The sequence below is a fragment of the Tasmannia lanceolata genome, unplaced genomic scaffold (assembly GCF_043159265.1).
Source record: "Tasmannia lanceolata isolate RefF3 unplaced genomic scaffold, GAP_Taslan_0.1 ptg000008l, whole genome shotgun sequence".
In the NCBI taxonomy this organism is placed as follows: Eukaryota; Viridiplantae; Streptophyta; class Magnoliopsida; order Canellales; family Winteraceae; genus Tasmannia; species Tasmannia lanceolata.
The window spans coordinates 67,190,855-67,205,062 of record NW_027518685.1 but is presented as its reverse complement, the minus strand read 5'-3'; the positions used below and the strand labels follow the sequence as shown (position 1 = coordinate 67,205,062).

Below are 14,208 nucleotides of genomic sequence, written 5' to 3'. Positions count from 1 at the left end.
AGAAAAGAATATATAAAAGAATATATAACAATGATGCAGGGAAGTAAACCACACTAAAAAGGGGAAAGAAGAAAAAAGAAAAAAAATGAAAGATTTTAGTTGGGCTTTTGTTGATGTATATTACACAAACACTACCCAAATCACGCACCACTCTTACTCCAAGGCTTGATGACAACAACGACAATGATAACCACGATTATGAGAAGGAGTATAATAGCAAAGCACGTCCATTTCCGTTTGTTCCTTTGCAATTTCTTAGCCTTTTGGAGAGCAACCGTCCCAGATGAAACGTGATCCACCGCGCTCGAAACCTAAGTTAAAAGCGTACTTAGCAAAACGTGATTTGGCACCACAAAAAGGACGGGGATGGGAAAAATTCGAGTTTAATACAATATTGGTTCAAAAAATGTAGTAAAAAATGAAAACACAAAAAAATGCATTAAAACTTTTGTCATTTACAAAAATATAGTGGGGGTAATAAAGTTGGAAAGTTGGGCAAAAAATGTATTTAATACCATCTTAAACGTGCTTAAAACATTTTCCACAGAAAATGGGGGTTTTTACTATGGTCAAAAGATAACAACAACTTTGAGATGATTTTTTAGCATTTTTTTAGCATTTTTAGTTTTATATTCCATTGAGAGCAATTTATTGTTTAGTAATAAATGAAATAGGTTGTGGGTGTTTATGTCTTGATCATTTTTCTTGTAGGTTTATGTGGCTTGAAGAGACTAACCCATCTAGATCTCAGAGATAACAATCTTCACGATCAAAGTCTTCCATCATGTCTAGGCAACCTCTCCTCCCTGGAAAATCTGGATTTATCAGAGAATAATCTGACATTCACATTTGGCGCCATCTCAACAGGTACGGGGCAGTAGCATTTCCTCACCCAAAATGATGATGTGTGAAGTATTTTTTGACAGGATTTTGTTATTTTTCTGACATAATACTACCCGCTTTATGAAAAGTAAACTATAGATTTAATAAAGAAAATGGGAAATGATATTCCCACCCCCTCTTTTAAGATCTTTGGATCTCACAAGTCACAACACAGAGACAACCAATACAATGGCTGGGCCAAATCTTATAGTTATATCATCTCCACATGTTTACAGGACTAATTATGTTATTACTTTGAGTGGTCATGGTTAGGATGAAGCCTAGGGTCAACATTAAGTTCCACATATGGTCAGGGGTGTAATCAAGACCCCCCCTTTGAGATTTCTCCCTTGCATTGAGAGCAATTTATTGTTTAGTAATAAATGAAATGGGTTATGGGTTTTTATGTCTTGATCATTTTTCTTGTAGGTTTATGTGGCTTGAAGAGACTCACGGATTTAGATCTCAGCAATAACAATCTTCACGATCAAAGTCTTCTATCATGTCTAGGCAACCTCTCCTCCCTGGAAAATCTGGATTTATCAGAGAATAATCTGACATTCACATCTGGCGCCATCTCAACAGGTACGGGGCAGTAGCATTTCCTCACCCAAAATGATGATGTGTGAAGTATTTTTTGACAGGATTTTGTTATTTTTCTGACATAATACTACCCGCTTTAAGAAAAGTAAACTATAGATTTAATAAAGAAAATGGGAAATGATATTCCCACCCCCTCTTTTAAGATCTTGAGATCTCACAAGTCACGAGACAACAAATACAATGTTTGGGCCATATCTTAAGGTGGGGTCCATTGTTTGGCTATCCAATCCATTCAATTAAATATATAAAAAATATTTGTTATGAAGATAAGCAAAAAAATGAAAAAGAATAGCGAATGGGACCCCACGTTGGAGATTTGATGTATGAGGGCGTCATCCAGAGGAAGTTGGTGGTCTTGAGGGTCCCACCTTTGATTGATCTTATCCTTACATTTGATAGGCCTTACATTGAGTCAAGGTGTGAGAATATTATTTCCCAAAAATGTATTTAATACCATCTTAAACATGCTTAAAACATTTTCCACAGAAAATGGGGTTTTTTACTATGGTTAAAAGATACCACCCGATAATGTAACAACAACCACCCGATAACAACAACTTTGAGATGATTTTTTAGCATTTTTTTTAGCATTTTTAGTTTTATATTCCATTGAGAGCAATTTATTGTTTAGTAATAATGAAATGGATTTTGGATTTTTATGTCTCGAGAATTTTTCTTGTAGGTTTATGTTTCTTGAAGAGACTCACGCGACTAGATCTCAGCGATAACAATCTTCACGATCAAAGTCTTCCATCATGTCTAGGCAACCTCTCCTCCCTTCACACCTTGCATTTATCAGGGAATAATTTGACATTCACATCTGGCGCCATCTCAACAGGTACGCCATCTCAACCTCTCCTCCCTTCAAACCCTGCATTTGACAGGATTTTGTTATTTTTCTGACATAATACTACCCGCTTTATGAAAAGTAAACTATAGATTTAATAAAGAAAATGGGAAATGATATTCCCACCCCCTCTTTTAAGATCTTTGGATCTCACAAGTCACAACACAGAGACAACCAATACAATGGCTGGGCCAAATCTTATAGTTATATCATCTCCACATGTTTACAGGACTAATTATGTTATTACTTTGAGTGGTCATGGTTAGGATGAAGCCTAGGGTCAACATTAAGTTCCACATATGGTCAGGGGTGTAATCAAGACCCCCCCTTTGAGATTTCTCCCTTGCATTGAGAGCAATTTATTGTTTAGTAATAAATGAAATGGGTTATGGGTTTTTATGTCTTGATCATTTTTCTTGTAGGTTTATGTGGCTTGAAGAGACTCACGGATTTAGATCTCAGCAATAACAATCTTCACGATCAAAGTCTTCTATCATGTCTAGGCAACCTCTCCTCCCTGGAAAATCTGGATTTATCAGAGAATAATCTGACATTCACATCTGGCGCCATCTCAACAGGTACGGGGCAGTAGCATTTCCTCACCCAAAATGATGATGTGTGAAGTATTTTTTGACAGGATTTTGTTATTTTTCTGACATAATACTACCCGCTTTAAGAAAAGTAAACTATAGATTTAATAAAGAAAATGGGAAATGATATTCCCACCCCCTCTTTTAAGATCTTGAGATCTCACAAGTCACGAGACAACAAATACAATGTTTGGGCCATATCTTAAGGTGGGGTCCATTGTTTGGCTATCCAATCCATTCAATTAAATATATAAAAAATATTTGTTATGAAGATAAGCAAAAAAATGAAAAAGAATAGCGAATGGGACCCCACGTTGGAGATTTGATGTATGAGGGCGTCATCCAGAGGAAGTTGGTGGTCTTGAGGGTCCCACCTTTGATTGATCTTATCCTTACATTTGATAGGCCTTACATTGAGTCAAGGTGTGAGAATATTATTTCCCAAAAATGTATTTAATACCATCTTAAACATGCTTAAAACATTTTCCACAGAAAATGGGGTTTTTTACTATGGTTAAAAGATACCACCCGATAATGTAACAACAACCACCCGATAACAACAACTTTGAGATGATTTTTTAGCATTTTTTTTAGCATTTTTAGTTTTATATTCCATTGAGAGCAATTTATTGTTTAGTAATAATGAAATGGATTTTGGATTTTTATGTCTCGAGAATTTTTCTTGTAGGTTTATGTTTCTTGAAGAGACTCACGCGACTAGATCTCAGCGATAACAATCTTCACGATCAAAGTCTTCCATCATGTCTAGGCAACCTCTCCTCCCTTCACACCTTGCATTTATCAGGGAATAATTTGACATTCACATCTGGCGCCATCTCAACAGGTACGCCATCTCAACCTCTCCTCCCTTCAAACCCTGCATTTGACAGGATTTTGTTATTTTTCTGACATAATACTACCCGCTTTATGAAAAGTAAACTATAGATTTAATAAAGAAAATGGGAAATGATATTCCCACCCCCTCTTTTAAGATCTTGAGATCTCACAAGTCACGAGACAACAAATACAATGTCTGGGCCATATCTTAAGGCGGGGTCCATTGTTTGGCTATCCAATCCATTCAATTAAATATATAAAAAATATTTTTTATGAAGATAAGCAAAAAAATGAAAAAGGGAAGAAATAGCGAATGGGACCCCACGTTGGAGATTTGATGTATGAGGGCGTCATCCAGAGGAAGTTGGTGGTCTTGAGGGTCCCACCTTTGATTAATCTTATCCTTACATTTGATAGGCCTTACATTGAGTCAAGGTGTGAGAATATTATTTCCCAAAATATGACTTACACTAATATATTGGAAAAAAAAGAAACATAAAATTTTATTAGAAACTTGTTTTTTAGCGAAGAATTTTATCTTGCCTCATAATCAAACAATGGGGCTTCCTCGTTATCATTTTGCAACATCAATCTAATTTTGTCACCATTTTCTCTCTGTCTTATTCTTACAGGGATTTGCAAACTAAGGAACCTAAGTTACTTGTTTCTCATGAGCAATTCAATTGAGGGCATTCATCCATGTATGGAAGGCATGCATAACCTGCGACGGCTTTCTCTCTCCGACAATCGAGTTACAGGGAAGATTCCTTCATTCATTTTCAACAACCTAACGAAGATAGAGTCTATTGATCTTTCAAATAATCAGTTCATCGGTGTGTTCTCATTTTCTAGTTTTGCCAACCTCTCGCAACTTTTAGATGTTGACCTTTCAAACAATGTCCAATTAGTGGTCGAAACCCAACATCCACATTGGGTTCCTACTTTTCAACTCAGGTACTTGAATTTAGAAAATTGCGGACTCAACCAACTGAGCACTCGTACCATTCCAAGCTTCATTTCAACTCAGCTTAATTTACACCAATTAATTTTGAATCATAACTCTCTTAAAGGGATCATCCCATCTTGGCTATTGTACAATATGTCAATTTATTCCTTGTGGTTGATGGGTAACTTGCTCGAAGGCTCAATTCCTCAATCTACCCACAACACTACATCATCTGTCACTTCTCTAGATATCTCTGAGAACAATCTGTCTGAGCCACTTCCTACAAACATCGGCACACTCTTCCCTCAGTTGAATTACTTCAACCTATCCAAAAATATTTTGCAAGGTAGGATCCCGTCATCCATGGGTGAAATAATAAGGTTACAGGTATTGGATCTATCTTGCAACAACCTTTCAGGAGAAATACCACATCAACTCACCAAAAGCTGCACTCGGCTGGTTTACCTAGATGTATCAAGTAATAGATTGCAAGGAGACATTCTCCCAGTTGATGCTATCTTGACACGATTGCAATATTTATTTGTCAGCCACAATAACTTCACTGGAAAAATTCCATCTGGCCTGTTAAATAGCCCTGATTTGATGATTCTTGATATGCGAAAAAATACCCTATCCGATACTATTCCTAGTTGGTTATTCTCCCTCTCAAATTTGGTATCAATTCTTTTAGCGCATAATTTCTTTCGAGGACACATTCCAATACAACTATGTCAACTAAGTAACCTCCATACCTTGGATCTCTCCAACAATTCTTTTTCTGGAAATTTACCTTCTTGTCTCAACAACATAAGTTCATGGAAGAAAATAGATCAAATCCAAATTTCTGATGTTTTCTTAACTCGTACATTCTTTCATCCTAGGCCTTCAACTTCTTTCACCACAAAGGGTGTAACTTACCTTTACAAGGGCCTTCCTTTTGGCTCGATGACTGGAATTGATTTGTCCATGAATCAATTGCAGGGTGATATTCCATTCCAAATAGGAGACTTGGAAGTGCTTCACACATTAAATTTTTCCAACAACCTGCTAACTGGCTATCTTCCACAATCCTTTCAAAACCTAAAAAGCTTGGAGAGTTTGGATCTTTCCCACAACAAGTTAGTTGGGAGAATCCCTTATGAATTATCTCAACTGGATTCACTTGGTGCTTTCTCTGTCGCCTACAATAACCTATCAGGTAAGATCCCTTTTGATAAACACCTTACCACATTTGGTAAGGATAGCTATGAGGGAAATCCAAATCTTTGTGGACCACCACTAGAAAGAAATTGCTCCTTGGAAATCCCTTCACAACCTCCTAGAGATGAGGGAAAAAATTCTAGGGTTCTTGATAATCCTGTGATTTTCTACTCATTCGTGGCAATGTCATATGCTTTGGGATTTTGGGGATTCATCGGCTTTCTCATCCTCAACAAAAATGGGAGGCATAAATACTTCAGAGCTATGGATGCATATATTGACCGGTCGATCGAGAACCTCTCAGCATTCCGTAGTTACTTGAAAAATTGTTGTTTCAAATAATGGTACAATTTTCCTTTAGTTGTAATGCAAAATGATTGTTGGAACTAATAATAAGCTTTATCTTGAGTTTTAAGTTAATAATTTGATTTTTGCAATGAATGGCTTATGACCACAAAGATCAAACCGCCTACCCAAAACAATGGTGTTGATCACTCCATATCAACAATTATATGGTTGGGATGGCACAAAAAAAATAACTGCTTGAACTTTTAATAAATTATTGTTAGATAATCATCACCTGCATTGTGAGGATGTCCCAGATTGTGTTGGTTGTTCCTAGCAATCTCTTTAGACTATAACATCCTCTTAGAGTGATAGCTAAGATATCTTCACTATATATATAGACATTTTACTAAGTAATTACTCAAAGTTTCTGAATTTCTGGATGAATGGTAGTTTAAAAACTATTGACCTAGGAGGCGTGTCTCACGGTTCGAAAGACCATTTTGTCATCTTCTTCTCATATTATTTTTCCTATCTTTTCATCTCCTGCGATGTGTTCGTTGCACCACCGACTACCAATGAAATCTGGAAGTGGAAGAAGAGGAGGAAATAGTAATATGTAGCCAATGGGTGCATATATCTAGTCTTAGACAATAAACAATTGACATTTAGTTTTTTGGTTTTAAAGTAGAAATTTTGAAAAAATAAAATTTGATACTTTCTTTCCATAGGGCTGTATAAACCTTGTAAAAATTTCTTTTGATAGAGCTCAATTTCCTCATATAAAAAGTTTTCAAGTACGAAGAAAAGATCACTCTGTAAAATAGGGCTTTATAAACCTTGTTCTCGTCATGTTCCACAAATTGCCACATCCAATGTGGATGTTGTGTGTCAGATATATCGACTGATTATATATGGCACATCATACACACTAAAGAGAGATAATATATGGTGAAAACAAGGCCACATGTATGATCTATCATCACACTCAAAACTAGCTTCATATCACATAATACATATATATAACAAACAATATGGAATACCTTGCTCAAAACATTCTACTGTATAGTTAATCCATATAACACAAACTCATCAAGATATATAACATTTACCTTAGTCATTGGAATATAGAAAAGGGAGATGATAAATTCGCACCCATTTAAGGTGAATTGACGTCAAAAAGTGTCAAAAAGCATAAACAAGCATCAGCCTTTAACGCTTTTTTTATGTCAATTCACGTTAAAGGGTTTGAATAATCCTACATTGGGTGCGAATTTATCATCACCCCATGGTAAATCTATAAAATATGCCAAAATGGTTGAGGTCAAACTGTTAACTATCTCTAGCCATCAGAATATATTATATCAACAACTGCACAAGATAACCTAGAGGTCGGCAGTTCAATCCCAGCTTACCTACCGAAAAAAGGAAAGTAATAAGCTTTGCTTGCTTGTGAAAACTTTCTAAAACTTACAGAAGACTTCAAGCTCTTGCTAGCAGACTTGGAATCCTTTAGGCCCTATTTAGATGGCAAGAATTTTGAGGAAAATTTTGGAAAGGAAAAATATTTCAAAGATTTTGTACTTGTTTTACACATGAAAAAGCTAATTGGAACCACCACTATTCAAATTTTACTAAGAGGAACTTACAATTTATAATAATATCCTTCCAAATTAACCATAATCATATCATTTCCGTCTAAATTGTGCAAAGACGAAAATTTTCGAAGAAAGTTTTTTCCATCTGAAATTTTTTTCTTGCAAGGCCTTAAGGTAGACCTGAAAAGGAATCTTAATGACTAGCTTAATACATTCCAAAGGAGGACTTCAAGGCACCTAAAAAATACAACACTTGCTTAAGACTGGCATAAGTCTGCTAACTAATGTTGGTTGTCGAAGGGTCAAAAATGCTAAACTCTCTAACACTAGAAAATATTACTGAAAGGATATTCCAAATCAAACCATATGAAACGAAGAATCATGTTCATGGAGAGCTCAAGATTAATATCGAAGGAGCTGGAATTGATGGAATTCTTCAACATGACGAAAGAATGATTCTTGGTTTATTCTCCATTGAAGTCATGAAAGAACAGTTTTTTGGACTAGAGCTCTCATCCATTTTCATGGGAGTGAAAAGGGTGCAAAAATAGGGAACCCCAAATCTATAGATTAGAGCCGATTAATTATTTGCAGTAGATGTAATTACGGGGAAAATCCAAGCCCCCATGGAAAATATCCTAATGATAACCCACATTCGAAAAATCCTCAACACTTTCAGAGCCTGGTGCATAACTCACATGTCGACGGAAGCAAACTCGGCCGCAGACTTCCTCTCAAAGTGAGGTTGCCCATGCAAGGGAGAAGATATCCCTCTTCTCCTCATCCCTCCAATGCTCATGGAAATAATCCAGTCAGATAGGGAAAGAAAATTGTACTCTTGTTTGTAATTTGTTCTCTAGTTTCATCTATTCTTCTTGTATTCTTTCCTTCTATTCAATGCACTGGTAGGGGTTCCGCCAAACCCCAGCTCACCCATAAAAAAAATCTAGTTACAATTCATTGTGGCTATCCAAACCTTATCCCGTATGGTTTTCTTAGTGTGGAGATCCACACCTAAGACATACTTTCATTGTAGTTATCCACACTAGCATATATGATAGCCATCCTCACTAGCTTAGCTTTTCTCACTGAATCCATCCGCACTTTATAAAATACTCAGTGTAGGTGTCCACACTATCGTAAATTTTCGGTGTGATTATCCATACTAATAACATTTTAAGTATAACTATTCACTATAGTACATATTTTGAGTATGATTATTCACATTTATGGGGTTTTCTTTTTTAAATGTAGTTTTCTACACCTATAGTGAAAGTTTTACTCCCTATAAGGTCCTACTTGTGATTGAAAATGAGCATGGGCTTTAGGATTATACTAATAAACGGCGGAAATGAAGTAATTGATCGCAAGAAAGTAATGTAAGAATCAATTGGTAAAGAAGTGACTTATCGAATGAGTTGAGGCATGAATATGAATCTGCTATCCATAAGGCAAATATTGCCCTCATAAACGACTAATCGATGGTACATATGGGATCTCCAATGTATGCCTCCAGGATACAAAAACTCCGCTCCAGGATTGTGCATTCAAACAACCTGGACGCCTTGGGAAAATGATTATGTTTGCCATGATAAAAAAAATAGAACAGAAAAGGGACCAAACTTTACAGGGGAAGAAGGGAGAGAACAAATATATTCTAAAATAACTTTTACGTATTCTCGATCGAATATTTCAAAAAGTTAAAGAGACGTGATTAATGAAAAGTTATGTTGAAAACTGTTTTGAAATGTTTTCATAACGATAGCTTATGCTAAACTAACCTAACCCGGCCCGGCCCGGCTCGGAAAACTTGCTACTCAAGCCCCGGAATGATATTCCAAATCAAAGTAATTGAAAACACGCTACCCAAGCCCCGAAAAATGCGCTACCCTTGGAGATGATGTGCCCCCTTCTACACTGGGTTGATCGGCGTTCGGCTCCCAAGATACAACAATCTGTTGGGTCTCTTCCGGAATCGATCTGTGGGGACGCGGGTAGAACTCACGCTTAAAAGCTAGCCGTTAAGGGGAGGGTGCCCATTCCCTTATAAAGTCCATCCACATCTATTACACTTCCGATGTGGGATCTTTGCTTTCACGTGGATCCTCCAACAATCTCCCCCTCGATGTGGAGACAACGTGGGAACTACGAGATCTTCCCCGAGAGATATTTTACCATTCTCGGAGGCATACCGGGGTTACTGAGATCTTCCCTGAGGGATTTTTCGTCCTCAGAGGCACACCAGAGTTACCACGGCATGGCATTGATACCACTGGTTGTTTGAGATGGTATCGGATGCAAGGGTCCCGAGTTCAAACCTCCTTGAATACAAAAATCCATATGCAATGGCCAAATCCAAAAGAGAGAACACATGTGCCACATGTAGGCCAACCCTAAAAGAGGGGCCACAAGTGAGGGGGTGTTAAAGTATAAAAGATTAAATAATGCCTTCTCCAGCCGCTTAAGCTTTTGAAGCAACTGGTTGTTTGACACGATCCCTCGAACTCGTCACCACCCGTGTTGCAAAAGATGATAAAAGATGTAACCAAAAATAAATCAATGGAGTTTCGGGAGAAGAAAACAGATAGCTTTTATAGAGATAAAAGACCTCACCAGAAAGTGGTCCTTCTCCCATTTTGAGATTATCGAAACAGAGATTTTGTACGGAAGAATAAACATGAAACGTCTCCACCCCTCCTAAAAGCCCTCTTAACGTTTCCACTTTCCCTCATTTATAGGTATTAATGTCTCCCACCATTTCAACCCATAAAAAGTAAATAGTAAATAAAATCTTTTGATTTCTTTAAACATTGAGAGACATTAAAACCAAAATGTCACATTTCCATCCCTTGGGACACCTTGCATGTAAACAAAGGAGAAGTGGGTCTTGATAAATGTCTTTTAAAAAGGAGAATAAAAGGGAAATGATAAATGCACCCATTTTCATCCCATGGGACACCTGGCTAGAGTGTATCTATAACTGCAAAGGGGTTGATGTACTTCACATTTAAGGAATGAAGTGACCTGATTGCCACGTACAATGCAGTCGGGTGTCCCAAGTGATGGAAAGGAGCGCATTTATCATTTCCCGAATAAAAGTGTCTTTCATTTTAGCATTTTCCATTTCCATTAAGGCCCTCTTTGGATTGCAAGAATTTTTCGAAAAAGTAGGGAAAGGAAAAATATTTCAAAAAATTCCAAACTTTTTTTACACAAACCAACCCTATTCAATTTTTACTTAGGGACCCTCAATTTCTGATAGTATCCCTCTAAATTAACCAGACAAGGTCATAGAAAAGAAAAATATTGAAAAAAATATTTTCATTCGGAAATATTTTTATTGCAATCCAAACAGGGTTTTAATGCTGGGCATCTTTCGCATGTGTATTTATTTTCGATTGAGCAGGGTTTGCTGAAGTTTTATTTCGTTTACTTACATTTGCCTCGTACTTTCCTAAATGAAGTGTTCTTTGCCTACATGTATCAGAATATGTAGGTCCCACCCATATCATTTAATTTGGACCATGTAACAGATCAATACACTCACAGAATCTTAACTATCTCTAAAAAGGCGGCCCAATGCACGAGGTTGCCGCTATTGCGGGGTCTGTGTAGGGCTACATGTATGCAGCCTTACCCCTGCTTTGCAGAGAGGCTATTTTCATGACTCGAACTCCCGACCAGTATTGGAGCAACCTTACCGTTGGCCAAGAATCTTAACTATTTCTGCAAATGTACTTTTTCATCATTATTTCTTCTGTTCTTTTCTTGATCATTAATTTCTAGGATCTTGACCTGATGGTTACGATGATTAGCTGTGTGTTTTGTGCATGGTTGTAGATCAAGGTGGGCCCATGATGATCTGATGAGTGATTGAGTCGATGATGTTGTATATATGAGAGATTTTCCCCACTTTTGTAGTTTCCTTTGGATTCCATGCCTGCAACATTGCCTCATGTCGGATGGGGATGAAAATGGTGGATTGGAAATGACCTTTCGTGTCCTTATATGGGAAGTGATATATTCGCCCCCTTTTCTTCCTCGGGCCACCCCTCTAGTGTATTTATGACTACTCTTTTCAACAGGGGTGGCCAGTGAAGAAAAAAGGGCTAGATATCATTTCCCTTCAAAAAGAGAATGTGGAATACACAATTGCTAATTAGTGGGACCACCACCACAAATGTTAGGTGGGAAACTTGGTAGGTAGTGTGATTCAGATGGTCGTCTGAAGTGTATAACACGGCATAGATATGGATAATTGAAATGGAGATTAAGAGACCTTTCATTGAAATTGTTGGTAATCTTTTGGAGTATATACGGGAAATAATACTTTTTCCATTCTTTTCTAATATTTTCACCCATTTTCGTTTATCTTTTCCTAAAAAGGATGGCATTTCCAAACTTTGTTTGATTTTTAAAGGAAGGGAAAAAAATGCAAGATAACCGAGTAAGAAATATGCCACCAAACCAATACTCAATTCGCGGTAGAGTAGAGTAATTGTATTGTCAATATGTTTCATTTGGGCACACCTCATTGTGTGACAATGGGGCATGCCCCACTAGGACATAGTGGGTGTCAACTTAGGTTGATCTAAATCGCCCATTTCATGTTGTGACAAATTATAACGGTGGATGAACAAAGTGACTCTTTAGAACAAAGAATCATAATAGGAGAGAAAGAGAGGTAGGCAAGGCACAACGAAGCTTTCTCTTATAGATTCTTTTTCTCCACTTATGAAGGTGGCAACACAGAAATAAGTCCCACGAAAATTGTTGGGGTTCCACGCAAAAGCAAAATAGTCCCACATCGATTAAGTAAGATGGATATATGGGATGTATTATAAGGGAATGGGCACGCTCCTTCTAACAACTAGCTTTTAGGGGCGAGTTCTACCCGGTTAAATTCCCTACAAAAATAATGCATATGCCAAGAACAAGGTCTACACCCCGAATTTTGGACAAGTATGCCCTTACATATAGGAAAAGAGCACAGTTAAAGGGGAGAAAGTTATCTTAAAATTGAGACCGCAAGCCTTTTTTTTTTGTTAATAGAAAATAAAAAGGATATAAAGGCACCACGTCAAATGAAAAGTACCCTTTCATTTTAAAACAATACTTTTTCACAACCTAAAGTGTCTTCTAGTTGGAAACATAATTTCACACAGAGAAATGTCTCTTTCAAATTTCTCATTGAAAAATCTCATTTTTCTATTTAAAAAAAAAAAAATATTTTAAAAATATCCAACATTTCAAAGGCACACCAATCATGCATTATATCTTAATAATATGTGTTTATGTCTTTGACCCTTGATCATGAGATGAATATCACAAGATATTGTGTTTTATTTTGGATTTAAAACCACTCTCTCCATCTCTTGTGTCTTGATTTGGCTAAAACCTTTGAGAGATTGGATTATGCTCAACTTGTATTATATTGTGAGAGATTTCTTCTTCATTCTTCATCGTGCAACCAGCCCCTAAAATGAGGCAAAGCAAAGCTCTTCTTCATTCATTTTCATTGTAAAGGTGGAAGGGCACCAATATTAAACCCCTTGAAGCTTCAAGCTTGTATGGGCTCACATACGGCCTACTAGGGAGGATAGCAATAGTAGATTTCATCAAGGAGCAAAACTTGAGAAGAGTGGAGTATGCCATGGTTTGAAGGCCGGATCACTATAAATTATTGGTGTACATTTCTCTTTCCCTTATCTTCTTTTTTTCTCTTAGTTATGCTTATCGTGTTTATATTTTCATTCTACTTGGCTAACCACTCAACTAAAGATTAATAAGCAAAAGGGTTAGGATTAAAGATCAAAGTTTAAAGAGCTTAAAATTTTAATAGCCAACCAATTCCCACCCCCCTGTTTCGTGGTTGCCCTACTTGGGATTCACATTGATTTAAGCATAAGGCTTTGGATAGATCTGAAGGCCACATCAAAACTAAGTTCTTCAAGGAGAGTATTCAACGTTCAGATAATGTGCATCATTTGCACCTTCAATTTGATCATCATGGCAGAGGTAACGATCTATTTTCGCTTAAGGTTGATTAATTTTCTAACAAATATCATCAGTAGGCTAAATAAAAATGTATAATTTAAGAAAAAAGTATAAAATAAAAAATATCATTAAATTATCATGTTAATTTCACAATGAATTATAAAAATGAAAATATCTTGATATTTCTTAAAATCTCGGGATTATTTCGGAATTTTCTCGTTTTATAAGACATCTTATTCCCCCTGCTCATTAAACATATCCTCCCTTCATTATCAATCACTGTCATAAAAAATAGAAAGAACCATAGGAGAATAGGATGGGTAGAAATATAAAAACTAGTATCATGATCCGAATTTTTGAAATACCACCAAGTGATAAAAATCAATACAAAATGAAGGATACATTAATCTCTATGAATGTGTA

The 14,208-nt window shown here is 36.6% G+C and overlaps 1 protein-coding gene across 1 annotated transcript; it reads left to right on the top strand.

Annotated features, from left to right (window-relative positions):
• The first annotated feature begins 1,071 nt into the window (after positions 1-1,071).
• On the top strand, positions 1,072-6,247 carry LOC143883238 (uncharacterized). Its single transcript, XM_077386586.1, has 6 exons — positions 1,072-1,150; positions 1,312-1,467; positions 2,168-2,323; positions 2,755-2,910; positions 3,611-3,766; positions 4,392-6,247. The coding sequence occupies exons 1-6, from the start codon at positions 1,072-1,074 to the stop codon at positions 6,245-6,247; spliced, it is 2,559 nt and encodes an 852-aa protein (XP_077242701.1).
• The last annotated feature ends 7,961 nt before the right edge of the window (positions 6,248-14,208 follow it).